Raw genomic sequence first — 23,945 nt, forward strand, 5'->3', positions numbered from 1 at the left:
GATAGGAAGCTGGCAGAGGAAACAGTGAACGTGAGGGGGAAAGATTCAGAACAGGAAAAGTGATCACGTCCTGTGTGAGAACAAACACACTGAGAATGGATTTGAAATACATGTTCACAGCCTCCAAACTCACAATGTGTTACGGCTGCTGCTGGAATAGTTTTTGACCTTGCCGCGAGCCGACGAAGTTAACGCATTGAAGAGTAGCAGAGGAGCTATTTCTATAAATCATACAGTGGGCAACAACAGAACGGCTGACGAGAGGGATGAGGAAGGGAATTGAATTAAAGCCTGAGGACAACGCATCGCCTCCAGGCGGAGACCAGCTCAGGCTGACGGCTGTGATGGAGCCGGCGTTTTACAATTACATTTTTATTTCCCGCCTGCTTATTGAAGGCGGCTGCTATTGAAGTGAGACGGAGGAGAGGATCAGTCCTCTTCCTTTTATGGGTTTGTTTGTTTGTCTGTCAAATCGAAAATTCGAGAAAACTATGCATCTGATTTGTTATGTTTCTCCGGTTTATAAAGAAAGCTTGAATGTTATGTAACGTCAGGAAGGTTTGAAACGTTTGAAATGTAAAATAATTTTCCTCCGTCGCTTTACACAACTGCCCCCACTCACCTGGCACAGATGTTCCCAGCGCTACAAACACCACGGCCGTCACAGAGTCCTTCAGTCCTATCGTGCATCCAAAGTGTGACGCCAGATCGCCGGTGACCGCCGTCAGGACGCCGATGAGCGATATGGAGACGATGAAGCAGGCCCAGCCGTTCCAGTACTCCGTGGGAGGGACGAAGGCGAACAGGACCTTCCAGAAGACTGTGAGGAAGTGCATGATGTAGTCGAAGCAGGACGGCAGCCGCTCCTCGCCGCTCTCCTCGTCGTCGTCGTCTCCTTTGGGTGCAGACAGAGAGGAAGAGCAGAGAGGAAGAGCGGAGAGGAAGAGCGGAGAGGAAGAGCAGAGAGGAAGAGCAGAGAGGAAGAGCGGAGAGGAAGAGCAGAGAGGAAGAGGAAGAGCGAGAGGAGAGGAAGAGGAAGAGCAGAGAGGAAGAGCAGAGAGGAAGAGCGGAGAGGAAGAGCAGAGGAAGAGCGGAGAGGAAGAGCAGAGAGGAAGAGCGGAGAGGAAGAGCGGAGAGGAAGAGCAGGAGAGGAAGAGGAAGAGCAGAGAGGAAGAGCAGAGAGGAAGAGCAGAGAGGAAGAGCGGAGAGGGTACAGAGTTTACATTTAAAGGAAGGCGACAGAGTTACAAACAGGCCACATTTTTGCAAAAATGTTTCGTATTGCAGCAGCGTAAAATATATCAGATTAAAGGTTTAATTAAACATTTATGGAAAAATGCATTAGCGCTTTCTTGCGGAGAGATAAGCTGCCAGTAAAATAACAATAAAAATAGCCCATACTGGGTATTTAGGATCATGAACAAGTAGACTATGCATAAAAAAAGGTTCAAGATAAAATGCTGATGCAAACCTTTAAGAAATGTAGTTTGTTTTCATCATCCATCATCTTTTCAAAGTGGAGTCAAGATGGATGTCAACCAAAACCACGATTCATAAATCAAAACGATGCCAGTGTGTGAGTGTTACCTGCGCTGACAGTAACAGCGTTGACAAACTGTTCCCTCCAGCTGCTGCTTCCCACTACCAAGGCCAGGTTTGTCTTCTTGATCAACTTATCTACAGTACTCTACACACACACACACACACACACACACACACACACACACACACACACACACACACACACACACACAGAAAAAAAGCAAACATGCCAGACAGAAGAGGAAAGACACAACACTCAAGTTGTTAATTCACTTGCAGATGCACAGAAAGGGGAAACTTTCAATTGCCTTCACGTGGCAAAGATACATTTAAAAAGTCAGTATTTCATAACGCCAACAATTTGCTATGAGCTAACTAATATAACGCAATCTAAATCTAGGAAATCTAGGAAACCCTTCCAGGCAGAGAGGAGGAATGTTCTGTTTAAAGCAGCGAGGAAGGGGAATAATAAAAAGATGTTGATGCAGCTCGCAGCAGCAACAGAGCTCCAGCGCAGCAGTCATCATCATAACTCAGCTGTATGAGGAGAACATCCTGCACGCTTTATTGTCTAATGAGTGACGACAACATAAAAACTAAAGATTTACTGAATATTAGCAGTGTCAACAACATAATTCTAATTAATTCCAGTGTGGGGTCATAATTAAGGATTTATAGATTGGAAGTAGAAGATGGAGGAACTAGGTTAGCATGCAAACTAAAGCAAGAAGAAAGATGTATAACCTTTTCAGACCGCCACAGAAGTGTGTTTACTGCTCTCTGCACACGCACACACACACACACACACACAAATGGACAAATGAGAAAATGAAATGAGCAACAAAAATGATTGGTTACATTTATAAACACAGAATCATATGGAAATATACGGCATGAAGATGAAACACACGACATGACGATGCACAAAGTAATGAAAGCTGAACGTGAGACAGACGCCTCGAGCTGATGATCCACGACTAAATTACAAACTGATTTTGTAAATATTTTTTCATTTGCTAGATCAGGGGGGGTCAACGAGTTAGAGGTTAAGAGCCACAAATGTTACTATGTTACTGCAAAGAGCCACATCATACGTCACAGATGTGCACCCTCCCTCTCCTTCTCTCTTTTGTTCTCAGCCTTTCTCTGTGCTCCCTCACTCTCTTCCTCCCCTCTCTCACACAGACAAAATTAAAATCTAAAACTTAACACACACACACAGTCAAAGACCGTCCCTCCCAAAGACACACTCACCCTCACACAGACAGACTCACATAGCTCTGCTCAGACAGATTTATTGTAAATGTCACACACCATAATATTGAGAGAAATGGAATTAAACCTCTCCTACAAGTATTCAGAGGCCAGTTATTATCAACAATGAACATTGTGTGCACTCTCACACACAAACTCTCAGTATGTTGCTTCTTTAAATTAGTGGGACTTCTGACATTCCTTGCCTCGAACAATCCTCCTCAAATCTGGCTTGTATTCCGTTGTCACTCCAAGCAATTCTTTCACATGTGTGTCAGTCAGAACAGATGGATACTTTGATTTCATGTGTTTCAGGGTAGAAAACACCGACTCACAGACGTATGTTGACATTGATAGTAGCTTGAGCGAAGCCCGTTTGACATTGGGATATTTTTTTCCATTGGCACAGTTTTCCAGAACTCAAGGGTCCCTTCCCTCAGAACAGGTTTCAGTCGGTCTTCCTCAGAAAGTTCAATCATCTCCAACTCGGCCACCGCCTCATCCGTGACTAGCGGGGTTTTCAAACAGTCCCTCTCAGCATTAAAAGGGTCGACGAGGAACGTAATCTGTGACCTTTTCAGCTGTAGATCAAGGAACCGGGTCGCAAAGTTTTCGTGCAGGATTTCAACCAATGTTGCATATCGGTTGTCCGCTTGCTTTTAGCAGAGAGGGAAAATGTGCTAATTCTCCCTTTTGAAGAAGTGTCTTAAACCAGGTAGCATTTTTATATGAATATGAACTCTCCCACTCTACTAAAAACGTCCTATGTTCGTCTTCATATTTTCGCTTAGCTGTGCATTTTTTCCCTGCCATTTTAGGATCGAACTCAGATGGTCAGATAGTTTACTCAACAATAGGTTTTTCCCCCCTCGAAGGTGATTGGTTCACTGCATCGCAGACATTTTTGTGATTGGCTCTTGGGCCACATCAAAATAAGACGCGCTGTCATGCTCTCATAGTGACAGCACACATACACACACTTGCAAATAACATTTGATATGAACTGAAGAGTCCGCATGCGGCTCGAGAGCCGTGGATTGGCCACCCCTGTGCTAGATGAACGGTTCACCTGCAACTGTCTTTCTTCCGAGGGAACAAAATAAATGTAAATGTCAATACAGTGTGTGCACAAACACTCACCTTGAACTCATAGGACTCTTCTATGACCACCTCCACTTGTGTGTGTTCGCCCAGACTGGGACATCCCATCTTGGCCACCTCTTCGTCTTCTGCTCCCACCAGCGGCTTGTTCTCATTGGAGTCACCTAGAAGAGCAGGACTGGGTCAACTTAAAGGAACCAAATGACACCCTGGTTGTTGAGGACACTGAGGTCACGTATACATTAACTTTTATTCTGAAATTCCTCAGCTTCAGTATGTCATTTCCTGTTTGTTTTTTGATGCCATATTCATATTATTGTGTAACATGTGTTACACATTCTGGAGCGGATCTGAACCACAGGGTTCATTGCGAGATAAGGCCTTTGACCCTGGAGGTGGTCTGCCACCGGGTTGAATGTTATCAACCGATTAAATGGCTGTTATCAGTTTCAGCTTCGTAAATCTGTGTCAGAAGGAGCCGGAGACACCCAGAGGTCTCATCATCAACTCACGCCTCACGTAGATATACTTCTAAATATATAGTCCCTGCAAACCCTCTACTCATCCAGCTCGCCTCACTTGAAGTAAAGCATCCATAACAGGGACTGTTCTGTTTCTAATTCATTTAGTAAAACACTTCTCAAACCAAGTGACTGTATGCAAAGATATGTGAGGAAACTCTGATCACATAAGATAATTCATCTCTTGAATCCTCCAGAGAGACGGGACCGCTCGTTTAATCCACTGAGACATTTCTGAAGTGTTTCTGCAAAGTGAGGAAGAGCACGATGGATTTCTAAATATCACCGCAGGGCCTTTACACTGGAAGATATATACGTAACATAACGTTTCATTGTAGCTTAATATTTTCAGTTAGTGCATGGCTCCTTACCTGGCATTACTTAAATGAAAAGGTTACAGGATCAATGATTGAAGTTTAATTTTTCAACTGGTTTCATAGATTTGCTGGTTTATCATTTAAGAAATTGTGCAAGCAGTTATGAAATTTTATAATGCAAATGCTAATATTCAAACACTGATGGGGGGAATCCGATCCCATGTTATTAGAAATATGAATACCCACGAGCATTTATGATTTTCTCCCATTAAAACAATCATTCTGTGTCTTCATCACTATATGTTCCACCAGCATCCCTCTAATCATCTCTTCCCCTCTCTTCACACTCAGTGACAGTCATTAGTTCAGTCAGCTGTTATCAGTGTAAACCTGCTGTAATTGAAAAGAAGTGTACAGTATGTGTGTGGCTCAGTGTGTGTATGTGTGTGAATGTCAGTCCACATATGTGACTGTCTTATAAAACCAATTAAATTTGCTCTGTGATGAAAACGTGCCCCGGGCTGCTGGCTCTTCATCACATGACATCGAGAGTAAAGACCTCCACCAGGAAACTTAGTCTACAGAGGAGGCGGAGCAGCAGCTCCATCTGCGTCCATCTACACAGGATGTGTTGAGGCGCAGTGTTGAGTGTAGCTCACGCAGATTTTGGCTGTGCGTGCATCGCGTGCTAAGTTAATACGAGTCATAGTGTCCAAGGCGATAAAGTGTGGCCATGAATATTTGATATGAGAAATGACGTTGGTGTAGAGAAGCTACATGTTTGGTTGTTCTTCCGGAAACACACACACACACACACACACACACACACACACACACACACACACACTTTTTACAGAATGTTTTGTTTGTACGCCGCCTGCAACAAACAATGAGCACAAACGCCTCCGTGCATGTGCGTAGCTCAGTATCTGAGGAGACCTGCAGCAGCGTTTGCGTGTGTGTGTGTGTGTGTGTGTGCGTGTGTGTGTGTGTGTGTGTGTGTGTGTGGTTGTGTGTGTGTGTCACTTTGGGTTCTGGAAAATTAGGAGAGGCATTCTTGACTATTTTCGATAATTTCATAGACAAATTCATTGATTTGATTTAAATAATTATGAAATGGTTTCCAATCTGTTTTGGGTTGTGACCCATCACTAAAAACATTTTTTGAAAATGTAATAAGCAGACACAACATTATTCTGTTAATGACAATGAAAACACAAAGTGCTGCACTCACAAGGGAATGATTGAGGGAGAGAAATGTTAAATGAGACAAAGAAAATGTCTCCGTAAAGTGAAACGACTCAAAGAAAATACTTTTTTTGTCTTTTCTGTCGTCTTGCAAACTTTCAATCTTGTATAAATTCAACAGAAGTGTCAAAGCAGAACAAGCTGCAGGTTCTCTTTAGCCTTGAGTCACCTGCCAGAGAAGCTGTCTGCTGTAATGAGCCTTTTAAAAAACTAAAGCTTCCTTCGTTCTTAAGAAGTTGAATAATGTTTTAGATTAGTGGATTTCAGAGCTCTGTGGTAACAATGTGGATTTAGAAAGTAGGACATGACAGTGAAGATGAAGGAACACGATCAAAACAGTTCATCAGGGAGGAATGAACTGCAAATTGTGTTCAATCTGCTTCTTTCTGGCTTCGTAGTTTATAGAATTCTTTACATCTATGACAACAATACAAAAGTGCAGTGATTACACACACACAGGTGGAGTCCTGGCTATTTATGGTAAACAAATGTATGCATAAACTTCCCTCTCACACACTCTCACACACTCAGACACACACACACACACACACACACACACACACACACACAAACCCACCGTGTTTCTGCCCTATCTCCAACAGAACGGGCTCTCCCAGCTCGACGATGAAGGTCTTGTTCTTCTCATACTCCTCATCATCAATAACCTTCACCTCGATGATCTTCCTGTTAGAAAGTGAGGAGAAAGATGAGACTCGGTGAGTGTAGTTCCAGATGATTAACCTTTGCATTTTTTGTTAGCAGTCCATTAAAACTAAAGCGTCCCCCCGTCAGGCTGTCTTCACAAAGACACGGCATGATTAAGTGATGAGGAGCCGCCGCTAAGATAAGGTTGAAGCCCAAGTTGACATTATTTAGTGGGGCACTCTTATGAGGCAGCTTACTTCCCCGCAGGCCCTGATTACATTTCCAGCTGACAGTGATGCAGGGCATAGCACAGCCACAGTGGAGACTTCTACAATTAGGAGCACCCAGGAACCCAGGGGAAACACAAAACTGCAGCGCAAAGTGTTTTGAGGCGACTGCAATTTGACCATGTAGAGAAAACTTGGAAATAGCATCGAGAGGAGGGTCTCATCACATTGAGAACATACTGTAGGTGGTGGCTTTGTTATCAGATCCGTGCACCCCGTGTTCTAAATACGACTGAAAGCATTTATGTTTTCTTCCAGGTGAGTTTCAATTTGTCCGTGCACTCGAAACACAAAGTGCTTTGTACGATTGTCTGCCAGTTTCAAGATTATCCTGGTAAAACTAGATTTCACGTGTTAATTCGTTTAGTTCAGGCTTGAACTTGAAAATGGATGTAATTGTGTGTAATTGTTGTGGTATTGGCTGTAAAGTCTTCAGTGTGAATAAAGAAAACCTCCCAAAAACAAATTTCTACTAATTTCACAACAACCCTCATTTTCTAAATGTCCAGTGCACAACGTTTTCGTGACACGCGTTTCAGTTTTCTATGTAAATCACATCCGTCTGGCCTTCTTCTAGTCTTCTTGTCTGTTTTACTCAGATTATGAAATGTGCATCTCAATAATCCATCTGTATCTGACAGGCTGAGAGGAACACAGTTCATTTCCACCTGGTTGTGTCATCATATGCTTCACTGTCAGCCATGTTGGCTCTGACACCACAAATAGGCTTCGGTTCAACAAAGAAAACCAGGAGGGAGGAGGGGAATGAGGAGAGTGATGGAGGTGTGGGGAAGTGGAAGCACATTGTTTTCATTGGTGAGCTGTCACGACAACAGCGGATAAAACCGGCTGGATTTTCTATTTCCAGAATCAGGTTGAGCAGCCAAATCTGAACAATGTTGGAAAATATATGAAAGTATTGTTTAGTCAGATGTGAAGCAAGATGGGAAGAAAACACCTGACAACAAGGACAGTATATGTAAATACTACTAGTGGAGGATAAGTGGGAAGGAAGCACTTAAATAACTGTTATTTTACATTTTACAGCTAATTTCTGTTCTTGTTCGTTATGCTTCTCTCTGGAATTTTTTTAGCTTTTCAATTATTAATTTGTTTTGGCTGATTACAATTGTGTCTGTGTTAATGAATAGGGCGAAACATTTATACTTTTTACTATTTTACACCAGATTGAGCCATTTTCTCATGTTTGCCCTGACGATGCAAATGCATGCAATTACCCTGGTGACCACTAGAGGCGCTGCTGCTGGATTATGTGTGTGCGTCAAAATCAATGCTGTTGCTAATTATTGACACAAAAAACAAAAAAATCCTCCTAGCAAGTAGAAAATTATTGTGTGAAAATAATATTATTAATATATAATATTGTTTTGCAGTTTTTGGAAAAAAATCTTTTTAAATCTGACAATGCACAAAAAAAGAAAAATACGTCAAAATCTAAGATCATTGACATATCCTCGGCAAACTGGCATTTAAAGGGTAAAAACTCTGAAAATAAATGAATATTTGGTTGTTATGATCAGGACTGATGTTGGTTAAATTATTTAACAGAAAGTGGAAAACAATATTAATATATAATATGTGTTTCATTTTATTTTTTAAAGTGAGGCACAAGGGGTATTTATTCCGAGCCATCCGCCTGTAGAAACATCCGAACTGAAATGGAAAGATTGACAGGTGCTGCAACATTAACGGGGGCAGGGCTTTCCAAACTGTCAATTGGCGGTGAGATGGAGGAGGAAAGACAGATGTAAGAGGGAGACGAGAGGAGGTGAGAGATGGGGGAGAGATGACAGAAAGAAAAGAGTTGGGAAAAATGAAAAAAGACGTACGGAGAATACGAGGCGAGAGAGGGAAGGAGTGAAGAAGACGAAGGAGACAGAGAGGCTGAAAGGGGAGTGTGAGTAATGCACAGACTGCACTGAGATTTGAACAGTTATGACTCAATACTCTCTAAATTCACCCGGGGGAACACGAGCACACACACAGCGACGGATTACATTTACCTTGCATATACAAACAGACAAATCTTATAACTTCCAACAACAAGAACATGCACACAGTGGAAGTGTACACATCATTCATGCTGCACATCGTGCACATTACGCAGTTTGTAGTTTGTGTGAACAGACAGCCAGCCGCCCCCACATGTGCCCACGCTTCACAAACACACAAACACACACACACACACTTCAACTCAATGTACACAAACAAGATATGCATGAAAACATGTACCTGGTAAACACTTGAGGAATTCATACACATATGTATTCATTAATTTAGCTTCTTTACACATGTGCACACACACACACACACACACACACACACACACACACACACACACACACACACACACACACACACACACACACACACACACACACACACACACACACACACACACACACAGCAGTGCTTTCATTATTCATAGTTGGAGCTGGATGTAGCAGCGCTCCCATCTGTGCCCTCATTTCTTCATCTCTCTCTCAGCCCTCGTCCTCGTCCCACCTCCTCTCACTGACGAGATCTTAATCATCAGTGGTTTCAACATTCACCTGCAGACGGCTGCTCACCCTCTATAAACCCTTTTCGGCCCTTCTGGTGTGAGATCACTTTCTTGTTACACTTGGAGCGACACCAGTCCGTCCTCGTGATGTCGGTGCAGATGTTTTCACCACCTGCCACATTAACATCAACTCTTCTTGGTGTTCTGGCTTCTTTCTCTGCTCTTAAGCAGGAGATCGGAACGCAAACGGTGTAAATCAAATCAGGAAGTTAACTTCCTCTCATGGCACGAGTGTGTATTAAATTACAAGTGTGTTCAGTCCGCTGCCAAACCAAAGCCACGCACCCCCCCCCCCCTCTACATACTCACCTTGTAAGTATCATTTTGTCATACATTTTGTCTGTATTGTCATTTTATTATGTCGGTGTACTCTGTAAGACATATATTGCATGTTGGAGGTTTATTGCCCCCCCCCCAGCGAAGGTTTTTGTTATCGAAGCAAGGTTATAGAAGGACAGAGAGCGTCGTATGCTGCACAGATTGCAGAGACCCTCCGAGGCAAATGACTGATTCATGATAGTCGGCGCTATAAATACAATGGATTTGAATTCTCTTCTCGCTGAATTTCTTTCTGACTATCATCACATAAACACAATTCTTCTATTCTCTCTTTTATTGACATTTTAATGCATTTATTATATCATATAAACACCTTTTGTATATGGTCTGTCCCACATCTGTCTTCTATTATACATGTGAACATACCTGGGATTGAGATTAAGGATTTAGAATGCTCAGTTAGTAAAATAAACTGTTGTTCTGTGATGGATTTGGGGGCTTGTGTGAAGCTCTGACATCCCTTTGGACTGTGCGTCTTACTGAGGACATAACAGGGTTATGGTAAGTGTTTATAATATAAATATTTATAACCTGCACAACTACCGGCATTCTCATCTAAACTACATCCAAATCTGCAGTTTGTTTCGGAATGTTTTCCGCTGTGCACTTCCTTTATAACTACATAACTAACCATAAGTCCAGGTTCACAATCAAACACATAACATAATATCTGGACCTGCGATCCTGCCTCCCTTGAGTTGATGAAATATGGATTCCCTCCTGAAAGCGATCCTGCCTCTCCTTCTCTCTATATTTCTATCTTGTTACTTTCTGACACATGCTGCCCAGAAGGTTCCCGTGTCAGACAGCAGACTGTTAACTGTCCGACACAAAACGCAGACGGGGGGGGGCGGGGGGAAGAGAGAGAGTGGAAAAAAAGGTCAACAAAAGGTATTGTTGATTGAAAAGCCCCAAACAGAATCAAGTGGGCTGTAAATCTGATTTATACTGCCGGTGAGTGTGTGTGTGTGTGTGCGTGTGTGTGTGTGTGCGTGTGCGTGTGTGTCTGTGTGTGTGTGTGTGTGTGTGTGTTTGCATGTGGCTCTAAAGTTCTTATGGAAGTAAATGATTGAGCGACAGTTCGATTTGATTAGTTGAGACCTCATCCCATTACTTAATGGACACGGACTCTCATTATCTCTCCGTCTCCATCGCTTTCCCTTTTTCTTCTGGCTGCAGTTCTACTTTTGATTTACAGCTCCTGTGTGTATGTGTGTGTGTGTGTGTGTGTGTGTGTGTTTTCACTACCATAGACTACCATATTTCTTAGGTACGGTGAGCATGTGTGTGCGAGACAGAGCATTTTAGAGAACCGCAACCAGCGAGGACCTCATTTCCTTGAGTGAGGTTGATTGATACACACACTCTAGTTTTTCTGCTTCTGGCGGAAACTCTAAATCTCTCCATCGCACACACACACACACACACACATACACACACACACACACACGCAGTTGTGAGAGAATTGCTGCAACACAGTAAACTTGAGATCATAAACATGTTTTTTAAAAGCGAGAACAACAATGGACGCCACAATCCTTCCTCTCTGCTGTGAGAGAGGAGGACACGTGTCTTCTTCAACCGACCACCAGGATTGTATACTCATCAAAAAAACAGGATTACAGTAATCTGATTACAGTGCAAAACCTTATGAGATTATAATCCCATTGTGATAACATTTCATATGCCTGTGAATGATGATGACAGAGGATGATGTGGAGTTACTGCACCGCGTGCTGCAAACTCTAATATCTTCTTTTTGGTTAAACCTGCATTAAATGATTTTGGACATATTATAAATACTACTGTATTTACCGTATGGTAAAGCAAACTGATGTCAGATATTAGCAACATTACTGCACATACCTGATACGTAACAAATGTACTAATTTAACACAAACCCTTTTCCTAAAGCTAACCAAATGGTAACATTACATACTTACTTATGTAGCGTACAATCGCCCCTATGTGGTTTTCTTAACATTTCTGCATCTGGTCTCCAGGCAGATTTGACTAAATATGTAGTTACTGTGTTGTGGCTTTGTAGGGCAGAATAAGATAAAATATTTGCCTTTCTGCTTTCTGGTGTATTAATGAACTTTAAAACCTTGTTTGAACTTTGACTTTTCTGATTATCTGTAATGCTGATCATCTGAAAACTGACTTCTTTCTACTGAAATGCCCTAAATGTTAAAAGCTCTACGCTGTCTGCTGTGACACTATCAGGGATGACTTCAAAAGTAAATAAATCAGCATGAAAACTGCAAACATTGGATTCTGAGCCACCGCAGATTTTTAGTTTTTACAGTAGAGATAGTAGAAAGTGCAGAAAGGCAGAAACTTAAAGCAGAGCTGTGTGCGATCAAATGATAGGAGTTGGTCTGGATCTTTCTCTCTCACACACACACACACACACACACACACACACACACACACTTCTACAGGAGCAGGTAGCCTGAAAGAAAACCTTCGCTGGGCAGTTCGTGTCTGAGTGGTGGCAACACAAACAAAACAATGAGGGAGGCCAACAGAGAGAGCCGGGGAGATAAAGAAAAGCTCTTAAGAGGAAAGATATTAGCCGTCTTAATGATATCATGGAACGCGTAATGAGAAGCAACACAAAACACACACTCTGTCTGTCGGAAAACACACTGGCGCTAAGTGGTCTCCAGCTGTGGTGAGTAATAAAGTTGCATCTCAGGTGTGTGTGGGATGACAGAGATGTATGAGATGATTGGAGGTTTGAGGAGAGGGACGGAGGATGATGTGAGAGGAGACGGAGAGGACAAGAAGATGTGGAAGATGAAGAATATGAAGCGAGAAGTTTCCCCTGCCGCAAACAAGGGAAATTCAATAAAGTCACGGCTCAAGTGTCACTCTGACACTTGAAAGAACACATAAATGAAACTGGTTCTCCACCGAAAGAGTATCATAAGAAGAGGTTTTATTTCCAGGGCCTCGTGAGCTCCGACTACATTCACATCCGGCTGCATTCAGGGAGTTTAATCTGCGTAGCTGTTGGCACAGCTGGTGTTTGTTTACATGGCGTAGCTGCTGCAGATGCTACTTTTGGGTGCACTTAGATTATAAACTTTAATTAGTGCAAACAGATAATCAAAATGAGGAAATAAAATGCTATTACAAAATGTACGCCAGGGGACAGGGAGCAACGTTAAGGTAGATGTGTGATGTGTTAAAGACACTTACAGTGAAATGTAGAAAAACTCAATTATATTTCCCAGTTTCTTTATTGAGTTTTGTGACTTTGTACGTACAGGAACATGTAACTCTTCTGTCGCGGTGGAAATCTTTATTTGTAATGAATAATTAAAAACTATCTAATTACTCATAATATTAATGTTGTGATTAAAATATCTGGTTGTAGATTTGTGGCCCAGCTGGCTAAGCCTCTGATAATCATTTAGTTTGCACAACATGACCTGACAGGGTGACGCGTGCCTAAACTGAATTATAATGTAATTGCTGCACATGAGGCATCGACTGTAAGGTGGAACAGCCAGAACACCTTGATGGAGACGCATGAAGCTTCACCGCAGAGGATGTCAAACTCCAACACATGGATGAGACGTGCGAGCTGCACTCCTGCAGGAAGAGCCAGGGAGGAGAGGAAGAGGAGCGGCAGAGGAGGGAGGAGAGGAAGAGGAGCGGCAGAAGAGGGAGGAGAGGAAGAGAAGTGGGAGAGGAGGGAGGAGAGGAAGAGGAGCGGCAGAGGAGGGAGGAGAGGAAGAGGAGTGGGAGAGGAGGGAGGAGAGGAAGAGGAGTGGGAGAGGAGGGAGGAGAGGAAGAGGAGCGGCAGAGGAGGGAGGAGAGGAAGAGAAGTGGTAGAGGACTGAGGAGAGGAAGAGGAGTGGGAGAGGAGGGAGGAGAGGAAGAGGAGTGGGAGAGGAGGGAGGATGGAGGGGAGGAATGCTGATGGAATCTGATACAAATACGGGCGGTATGGAGGACGTATGGTTGGCATGGAAACAACTTCACTTAAACACCTCATACACACTGAACTACATCCTTCCTCTCTGCGGGACGTTGTGTGGGATTAGGTCATGTCACAAATCACATTATGCATACATTACTGTAACACACACACACACACACACACACACACACACACACACGCACGCACACGCACACGCACACGCACACGCACGCACACAGCTGCATGATGTACTGTAATCCAGAGCAGCTACTGTATTGTTATCCACTGGGAGAAGAAGAGAAAAACGATGGGGAGGGAGGAGAGGATGGAAGAAGATGAGAAAGAAATAGTCAAGTGTAAGACGAAGAGAGAGGATGAAGAAAAAGATTGACAGAAGAAGAAACATGTTAAAGGGTAGAAGATAAGAGGCTGGGATTCAAATAAACCGCGACAGAAGTAATGGGATAAGAGGGGAGAGAGAGAAAAGAGGGAGAAGAAGGAAGGAAAAGAGGGAGGAGTGTAAAGTAATACAGGGGAGGAAGAAGAGGATTAAGATGAAGGAGGAAGGAAAGACTGCGAGTTTGGTAAGAAGGAGGCTGACGAGGTTTGATCTCGTAGTAGCACGATGTCTCCTGTTGGGTTAGTAGAGCAGAGTAGAACCGATAGGCGCTCATACACACACACACACACACACACACACACACACACACACACACACACACACACACACACACACATACACACACATGTACAGTGTCAGCAGTACTGTTGCATGAGAGCACACACACGGAGCTGTGTGATGGGGAAGGGCAGTCCAGACTGCATGCTGAGGGACAGAGGGGACACTCAGCTCTAACGTACGGCAGACATGATGAGCGAGAGGTTTCAGAAGCGAACGCTGCCTGCGGCGGTCAACATGCACGGACCAGTCGAAGAAGATTGGATCCCAAATCCTCACACGAGAGTAGAAAAGCATCCCGTGAGCCACAGAAACACTGAACACGTTCACATCTGCACGACTGTCAGAGGATTAAAGGCTCTGAGCAGGTTCCATGCAGTCATTTCATCAAAATATAGATTATACAGCTAGATTTGGAAGAGTTGCTGCTTTAGAAATACTAAAAGAAGCGTTCTGGAAGACGTATGATCCAGAAGATGTTTCCAAACAAATGTCACCGGCCCCTGAGGTTCTTCTGTCGGGCTTATATCCAGAGAAACATAATTATATGAATGAGCAGCCCTCAGCTTTCTTTATGCCAAAAAATGTAATGCACTGTTCCCAGATCAACAGATATTATTAAGTTGCATATTTGAGAATATATGCAGGGCCTTTAATAATGATATTAATGATGCCACACAAGTTTGTTACTGTTCCAAAGGAAATGACACACAACTGCATTCTTCACATGTATCTGGTGCCATTTTTAGATAAATATATATTCTACTGAAATGTTTAAAGTGCTCCTTGTCTCAGCTGCTTTATGTTTCCTGTCCCATCTCTCTCAGCCCTGTGTGTGTGTGTGTGTGTGTGTGTGTGTGTGTGTGTGTGTGTGTGTGTGTGTGTGTGTGTGTGTGTGTGTGTGTGTGATGTTTTACATGGAGAGGATCTCAAGAGGACAAGACTGCACTTAACAGTTTCAAGAGGCAGCAAGAGGCAAGAAATGAAACAGAAGGAGGAAAATTTGCACAATTGGCATTTCTTGAACTTCCTCTGCATTCGTGCATTTATAATATCCAACCTCAACAAATTCACTGCAATTTACTCATCATTGACATCTTTTCCTCTTCTGCATAGCAAACAGGCCGGATGGTTCACAGTGACAGTGTGTGTGTGTGGGGGGGGGGGGGACTGAAGGCTTAGCAGAAGATTTGAGGCTCATGACTTCAATCATATGAGACAGACAGACATACATGGCAATAACCCAGAGTCCCTCAGCTCTTTCATACCCTCTGTGTAATTTCTTTCCATTTCGATACAGTACAGCAGTATTAGAGAGTCACATCCCTCATGAGAGCAGGAATCTGGGAGTCAGACCGTTTTCTGATGCGACTCGTTCATCATGGGTCAGGGATTTGAACGCTTTGACTTTACGTAATAGTTTATGTAACTCCATGTGTCGTCAGCCATTTTGCATCTTTCCAAGTACGGTACAGTTCAGTGCTGGAAGATGTTCTGATGTGATAGCAGGGAATCTTCACCTGAACTGATAACGAGTTCGTAAGAATAATTACCAGTTACACGGCAGCGAATCCTTCAGGCAGCTGTTACTTTGTGAAAAGTGAGCTAAAAATGAAGGTTTTCACAGCTTCTGTATCACCTTTGTGCTCGTAAGGCCAAATGTTAATTGGCTTTGCAGCTGCAGTGCATTTCAATTTTCTCCAAAACATGGCACATTTTAATGGAGTTTTTTTGATGCAATATTGAAGCTTTTTGACAAATTTCTAGTAAAACATGCAGCATACAATATGTAACATTTATCGGCGAGTCTTTTGCTTGACAGATGTCATTAGGCGATTACCATGGTGATACATAATGGCCAGCGTGCTCTCCCCGCTGTTGTTGTTGTGTTTCAAAAAATGTTGTTTAAACGAAACGGCGACCAAATCGGTTCTCATCCTTCCGCAAAAAACCTTTTAGCAGCTTTAATTATACATCGCTTTACAGCAGGGGGATGCACAGAGAGATGGAGGGAGAGACACACGAGGAAAGACGAGAAGAGAAAGAAGACGTTTTGGGAGAGAGATAATAAAGAGAAATTGGAAAAAGAAGAATAGGGGAACCTGCCAATTAATGTACCGATGAAGGATGGATCAGACTCCAGGGACGGACAGATGAAGAGATTAAAGACAAAGATGCAGCGGGTAAAATGAAAGGACGATTTCCAGAGAAAACGAGAGCACATAAATAAATAGCCAGACAGACGGACATCACTGCTACTTATCCGTCTCCATCTGTATCGTGGCTGAAAAAGGATGAAAAACCAGCTCTGTGGAGGACAAACACGCAACGAGAGATAAATGAGCAACGTGCACTCGTCCTGCCTTCACTTCTGTTGTCATCCCTTATTCTTTGCTCATCTCGTCTGTTCTCATATGTATATGTTTAAACACTTCCCATCATATATTTACAGTGACCTTGGGAGCTCAACGCACTTCCAATTAAGAAAACACATGCGAATAGACACGACACGAGCAAATAAAGAAACGTCTTCACCGATCTGATGAAACACTCAGATATTATAATAATAAACAAAAGGCTAACGCTATGTTTAAGGTTTCTGCTTTCATGAATCTGTTAAAAAAAAATCCCCCAAAAATGTAATTTTAGGTCAGTTTCTATGGCTGCAAGCAGACATAAAACACTATTTTTCCCCAATATTTTCCTCCCAAGGATATTACAAAGTGGTAAAGATATTTCAAATAATTCAAGGTGTCTATGACGTTAAAGCCACCAAACATCCAAAAAGGAGAATTAAATCAGAATGATGTAAAGGGAATGTAGTCAGCAATGGTCCCCACAAATCCAGACAACCTGTTTGTATGTGTGTAACGACACCTTGGTTTAATCGACTGTCATTAGCGGCTCAAGGTGAAGGCCTTTATGGGAGATATACCAACCGCTGCCAAGCTCGCATGCAGCTGCTTGCCAAAAGTTCTAACTCACACACTCACACACTCATTCACACTACACCATCCTAATGCTCCCCCTGTCCCTGGCACAGGAAATGACCACTCCTCTCTTTCCCGCCAGTCAATCTCCCTCACTCATTCTTCCTCTTTCCCTCCCTCTCCACCCGGGGTGCCAACACTCGGTTCATCCGTTCTTCCTTCCTCTCTTTCCTCGTGTCTTATTTGTTTTACTTCCCTCCCTCTAGCCATCAATTGCTCTCATTCTCTCTCTTCCCCTCCTCCACCTGCCCTTTCTCCTCTCTCTTGTTTTTTCTCCGAGCAATTCATCTGTCTCTCTCCCCCCCTCCTCCCCTCTCCCTCTCTCTCATTTACAGCCTGTCTGAGTTGATTCGTCTTTTCTCTGACAGCTTCACTCTCCTCCTGTGTCCGCTCAGTCTGTCATTTATTACCCACAATACCTGCACAAGTGTGTTTATAACCTGGCAGTTCATGAGGTTTTTATCATTGACCCTCGGGTGGGAAAGTGAATGAGACACAAATTATTTTACCATCCATCAAGTGCCAGTGTAATTCAGCAGAACTATAAAGGTTAATGTCATTGACCAAATGTCTTTCCAGCTGCATGTGACCTTAAGTATTAATGCTTATCGATGTTTGCTTAACGGAAATGAAAAAAAGTTGTGATTATAGGAGACGTTCCCATGTTGGATCTGTTTAACAGAATAGCACAGTAACACAATAAGACGATGCCCGAGTCTCGTCGGATGGCGAAAATAATCTGTAAGACTAAATAAAATGATTGCTGACAACATTCACATTAAACCATTGCAGAAGAAGAGATGACACAAGTAAGAGAACGACAGTCAAACCTCTGACGAACAACGCTTTCTTCCTCCTCCTCATCCCCCGTCTTCACTCTGTCTCTTCACTCTGTGTCTCTATTCTGTGTCTTTATTCTGTGTCTCTATTCTGTGTCTTTATTCTGTGTCTTTATTCTGTGTCTTTATTCTGTGTCTTTATTCTGTGTCTCTATTCTGTGTCTTTATTCTGTGTCTTTATTCTGTGTCTTTATTCTGTGTCTTTATTCTGTGTCTTTATTCTGTGTCTTTATTCTGTGTCTCTATTCTGTGTCTTTATTCTGTGTCTTTATTCTGTGTCTTTATTCTGTGTCTTTATTCTGTGTCTTTATTCTGTGTCTTTATTCTGTGTCTCTATTCTGTGTCTTTATTCTGTGTCTCTATTCTGTGTCTCTATTCTGTGTCTCTATTCTGTGTCTTTATTCTGTGTCTTTATTCTGTGTCTTCACTCTGTGTCTTTATTCTGTGTCTTTATTCTGTGTCTTTATTCTGTGTCTTTATTCTGTGTCTCTATTCTGTGTCTTTATTCTGTGTCTTTATTCTGTGTCTCTATTCTGTGACTTTATTCTGTGTCTCTATTCTGTGTCTTCACTCTGTGTCTTTATTCTGTGTCTTTATTCTGTGTCTTCACTCTGTGTCTTCACTCTGTGTCTTTATTCTGTGTCTTTATTCTGTGTCTTTATTCTGTGTCTCTATTCTGTGTCTTTATTCTGTGTCTCTATTCTGTGTCTTTATTCTGTGTCTTTATTCTGTGTCTCTATTATGTGTCTTTATTCTGTGTCTCTATTATGTGTCTTTATTCTGTGTCTTCACTCTGTGTCTTTATTCTGTGTCTCTATTCTGTGTCTCTATTCTGTGTCTTTATTCTGTGTCTTTATTCTGTGTCTCTATTCTGTGTCTTCACTCTGTGTCTTTATTCTGTGTCTCTATTCTGTGTCTTTATTCTGTGTCTTTATTCTGTGTTTCTATTATGTGTCTTTATTCTGTGTCTTCACTCTGTGTCTTCACTCTGTGTCTTTATTCTGTGTCTCTATTCTGTGTCTTCACTCTGTGTCTTTATTCTGTGTCTCTATTCTGTGTCTTCACTCTGTGTCTTTATTCTGTGTCTTTATTCTGTGTCTTTATTCTGTGTCTCTATTATGTGTCTTTATTCTGTGTCTCTATTCTGTGTCTCTATTCTGTGTCTTTATTCTGTGTCTTTATTCTGTGTCTTTATTCTGTGTGCACTTAGATGAATCTGTGCGCTCTCAAGAGCACAAATGCATCTCTCCTTTATTTTTCATGTGTTTCCTCTTGGTCTGCTCATCTCTCTCCAGTTTACCCTTCACATCCTTTCCTTTCATCTGTTTGTATTTACAGACCATTAAAACCAAAAAACGCCTCTAAAATAAACTTTATTGGCAATGTGTTTATGGCACACAGAAGAAATAAATCAATAATGGGGATCACACCTAATAACTGCTCACTAGTAGCTGCTTATAAAACGGGCTGAGACGTGTGTGTGTGTGTGTGTGTGTGTGTGTGTGTGTGTGTGTGTGTGTGTGTGTGTGTGTGTGTGTGTGTGTGTGTGTGTGTGAGTGTTTACAGTCTGGCCTGTGCGTAGACCAAACTTTCTTAAGCCTCGTTTTTCTCCTGTAAATACACATTTTTCAAACTTTATCTGCTTTTAACAATTACAAACAAAAGCATAAAAGAAATAAGAAGGCCTGTGATCAAGTGTGCAGGGACAAAGAGGGCAAACGTTGGGTAAGAAGAAGCGATGCAGGAAAAGAGAGCGAGCAGCAGAGGTGAGAAGGAAGGGATGGGTGAACGATAAGACGGCCGAGGGATGATATATCATCCTGTAAAACGAAAAGGGAGACAGAGAAGATATCTGCGATGGGAAGAATAAAAGTGAAGAGACGACAGAGCGGGAGGATGGATGGAGCTGAGGTGGAGGGCAAAGAGAGATTAATAAAGGAGAGGAAGGATGAGAGAGACGGATGCTGAGGAAAGAGGGGCAGATTGGGCAGAATATTCGGGTGGAGAGAAAGATGAAGAAGAAAGATGATGGAGGGAGAGAAGAAAGGAAAAGGGGGAGCAGAAAGATGAACGAGACGATGACTTAAATGGAGTCGGATGGAGAGAATAAGAAGAACAAACTGTATTGGAAAGAGTAGAGAGAGGGAGGGTGAGAGATGGGAGTTGAGATGGAGAGCTTGTGTGAGTCACATTGTCTCCTCCGCAAGCTATTAGTGATTTAATCACTCTGACATCACTGTGTGTGTGTGTGTGTGTGTGTGTGTGTGTGTGTGTGTGTGTGTGTGTGTGTGTGTGTGTGTGTGTGTGTGTGTGTGTGTGTGTGTGTGTGTGTATCATACCAGATTACTCTGAGCTATTGCAGTCAGGAACTGGCTCATCACTCTTCCACCGCGGCGTGCATTCATCATGTCGCTTTCTCAATCTACGGGCTAAGACCCAAAGCAGGTCTCAGGTTGTCACTGGTGGGACTCGATTAGACTGATGGAGGTGGAGTTACGGATCTGTATCCTCCAAGAGACTGATATTAGCAGTTTGATGAACTAAATAACTGACATAATATGTCAGAAGTTAATACTGTGTTGACACAGCAGTAACACGCTGCATTTTAGACTTGAGATGAAGCCACATGGGGTTCATATTTTCATATGTATATATATTATATTGTAGTTTATCAGCTTTTTAACCTACAGTATGTTGGAGTACGAACTGCTCCACAAAAGAGCAAAATGCTACAGAAGTCAATGGTACAAACATGTCTTTAGAATTAACTGTGTGAACCATTAGCAAGCTAACTGCATGCTAGCTGACAGTTAGCATGCAGTTAGCATGTACAATATTTAACGAAACGTAACATTACCATGGTCCAAAATATGAATAAGAGTGAAGTAGTGACTTAAAAAATAGCCTTCACGCGCAAAGTCCACGTAAAAGAGTCCAGCAGCTTGAGAAAAGAAACTTCTCATTGCTAACCAAGAGTTGGAAAGCAGTATATTAATAAAACTATTATGTGAAGTCAAAAAGATGGAAATGGCACAGGACAGATACATTAGCAAGAAGCTCAGAGTGTTCTGGTGACTGACTGGCGCTAGCATGTCCCGCTAGCTAGCATGTCCCCGCTAGCTAGCATGTCCTGGCTAGCTAGCATGTTAGCAGTAAGCCAACTAGCCCTGTGAGTAATCACCTCAACACCAGAATTCTAGACCCAAATATTTCCCAAACACACGCAGACTAATGTCGTACCACTTTCTGGGCCTTAAGGATAAATGATACAATCATAACCAGAAGTTAAAGGTTGCTGCCAAAATGCAATCAATACCACGGTGTAATCATTTTGTTTATTTCACAAAATACAGCTTTGAAATAAGAACACTGGGAATACCAGACTATTGATTGGTGACTGTCATTATCATCACCTACATGCAGCGATGAAATGTTTTTAAAGACAAAATGAGTTATTATTTAAATTCAACCACCTTTCTCTTCAAATTAAACTCCTGAAAACTGTTATAGAAGCAGGTCTGATTGCAACTGATTGCTACACCGACTGCATTCCCCACGTTTTTGCAATCAGAATATTTCTGTTGTTGGTTGTAGAATCTGGTAAACTGGACAAGAGTTTGGTAATCCGAAGCCACAGGACAGCGCCAGATGGTCTGAGGATGCATTATCATTCCTCTTCATTAGTTTGATTCTGCCATGAGAGCAGCATCCGATCATGCACACACAGAGGTCACTGCTCTAATTTAATTTAGCAATGCCCTCTGACCGAATGTATGTGGCGATAATTGTTGGGCCATGCAAACCGTATTTCAGCAAAGATTATAAAAGCAGAAAAGGATAAAAGAGAGAGCAGACAGACAGACAGACAGACAGACAGACAGACTTTACTCTCTAAGAATTCTGCAGGATGTGAACGTTCAGAAGAAGAATAAAGAGGACTACATCGACCAACTATTTAAATAACAAATTAATTGTTTAAGTAATTTTTCAAGCAACACTTTGTATATATAACCTGGTTTAGCTTCTCAATAGTGAGGATTTGTTGCGGTTATTCACAGTTAAGGGTTACTGAATTTGATAAATTATATATAAGATCCCATACCATGCAGTGGTTCATTCTGTCTGCTGAGAAAATGTTTAAAAACTGTGAGTCAAACTACATAAATGGAAAAGTGGCATTCCAGCTGACCCACCCTGGAGCGTCTACACCAGCCTTGTTGGTCAGTGAACCCAGTACTGAGGCCTTTAATGTGGTCTCAGCTTGGAGGAGTGGGGGCCAGTGGAGCGGGGAGGCCCGGGGCCAGCTGGGGAGCAGGGAGTAAGGGGGTAGGGGTGTGTCTGTCCCCTCAATCGAGGCTCTAATCATGGGCATGGAAGGGCAGGGGCAGCCTGTTGCCGCAGCTCACGGTAGGTCTCTGAGCCGTGATTACAGGGTGTGTGCAGGCCACGGGGGGGTGATAACAGGGATGTGTTAGCAAAAGCCAGTGTGTGCATGTACGAGTGTGTGTGTGGGCGCTGACCATAGGGTGTGTGTATGCTTGGCAGAGAAAATTGCTGGGACTGCAATGCTAAAAAAAACAACCCGAGGGGAAGATGCAGGGCTGAGAAGCAGAAAACAAGAGACGCAGAGAGAACAGAAACAGGGAGTGACAGCGAAGCTAAATGGCAGAATTGTATAACAAAGAGACGGAATCATAGAAGGAAGAGGAGACGACAATACCGAAGGGTGAAAACACAGACAGAGGCAGCAGCGTTAGCAAAGTCATCGCTGCTTCAGCTGAAAGATGTATTTCAGCATCATTACATCCCTGTATATACTCGTCTAAACCACTACTGTAAAATCCTTAACTGCAACTTTAACTGTTCGGTTAGGCCACAAATCAATAGACTGTTAAACAGTAGCGCTGCAAGACAAAAGCAAAGAGACAGAGGAGCCAGAGGAGCCAGAGGCGGGGATTACAAATGGGTTAAAATCCAAGCCAGAGGTGTGTGTGTGTGTGTGTGTGTGTGTGTGTGTGTGTGTGTGTGTGTGTGTGTGTGTGTGTGTGTGTGTGTGTGTGTGTGTGTGGAAGGCTCTGTCAGTCGAATTACTGTAGTAAGGCAGAAAACATCAATGGGCAAAAAACAAATGTCTGCTGCCACATCGATTTCAAACATAATACACACAGGCTTATACACACGGAGAGAAAGCTTCTAAAGTTGTTGAAGATGTTGACTTAAGCTACTTAACTTTCACTGCTCTCACAGAGGATGAAGAGAAATAGAGGAGATAGGAGGGAGGGCAGAAATAAGAGACTCTGGAAGCATGAAGGAGGAGAAACAGGAACGAGAAGGAGGATAAGAGCATGTGTGCTCTTTATCTCGCCTCTATTTTTTCTTCTTCTTTCTTCGTCTTTATTTTTGCTCTCCGACTGTCATTCAGCCGTTTTTTATCTCTTCCTGACCTCCGTCTCTCTCGCCGTCAGGCAGACCATGACTACACTGAAATGTGATTTGACTCTTTAATCTTCATAATCCAGTTGGCCAAAGAATGATTGCCTTCACTAATTAAAGAATAAACAATGGTCGTGGGTCTCACACATGAACGCACGCGCTCAAAGGCAAATTCACTAAAGGATTGCCGCAGCTAAACCTGCACAAATAAAACAAATCAAGAAACTGTGTA

General features: G+C 42.6%; 1 protein-coding gene across 1 annotated transcript in view; it reads right to left on the bottom strand.

Moving 5' to 3' along the window:
* slc8a4b (solute carrier family 8 member 4b) overlaps positions 1-23,945 on the bottom strand; it is an 82,292-nt gene that overhangs the window by 2,085 nt on the left and 56,262 nt on the right. Inside the window, 4 exon segments of the mRNA XM_029454923.1 lie at positions 623-895; positions 1,588-1,687; positions 3,937-4,061; positions 6,561-6,667. Coding sequence (XP_029310783.1) covers positions 623-895; positions 1,588-1,687; positions 3,937-4,061; positions 6,561-6,667 — 605 coding nt within the window.

Source organism: Cottoperca gobio, chromosome 18 (assembly GCF_900634415.1).
Source record: "Cottoperca gobio chromosome 18, fCotGob3.1, whole genome shotgun sequence".
Lineage (NCBI taxonomy): Eukaryota > Metazoa > Chordata > Actinopteri > Perciformes > Bovichtidae > Cottoperca > Cottoperca gobio.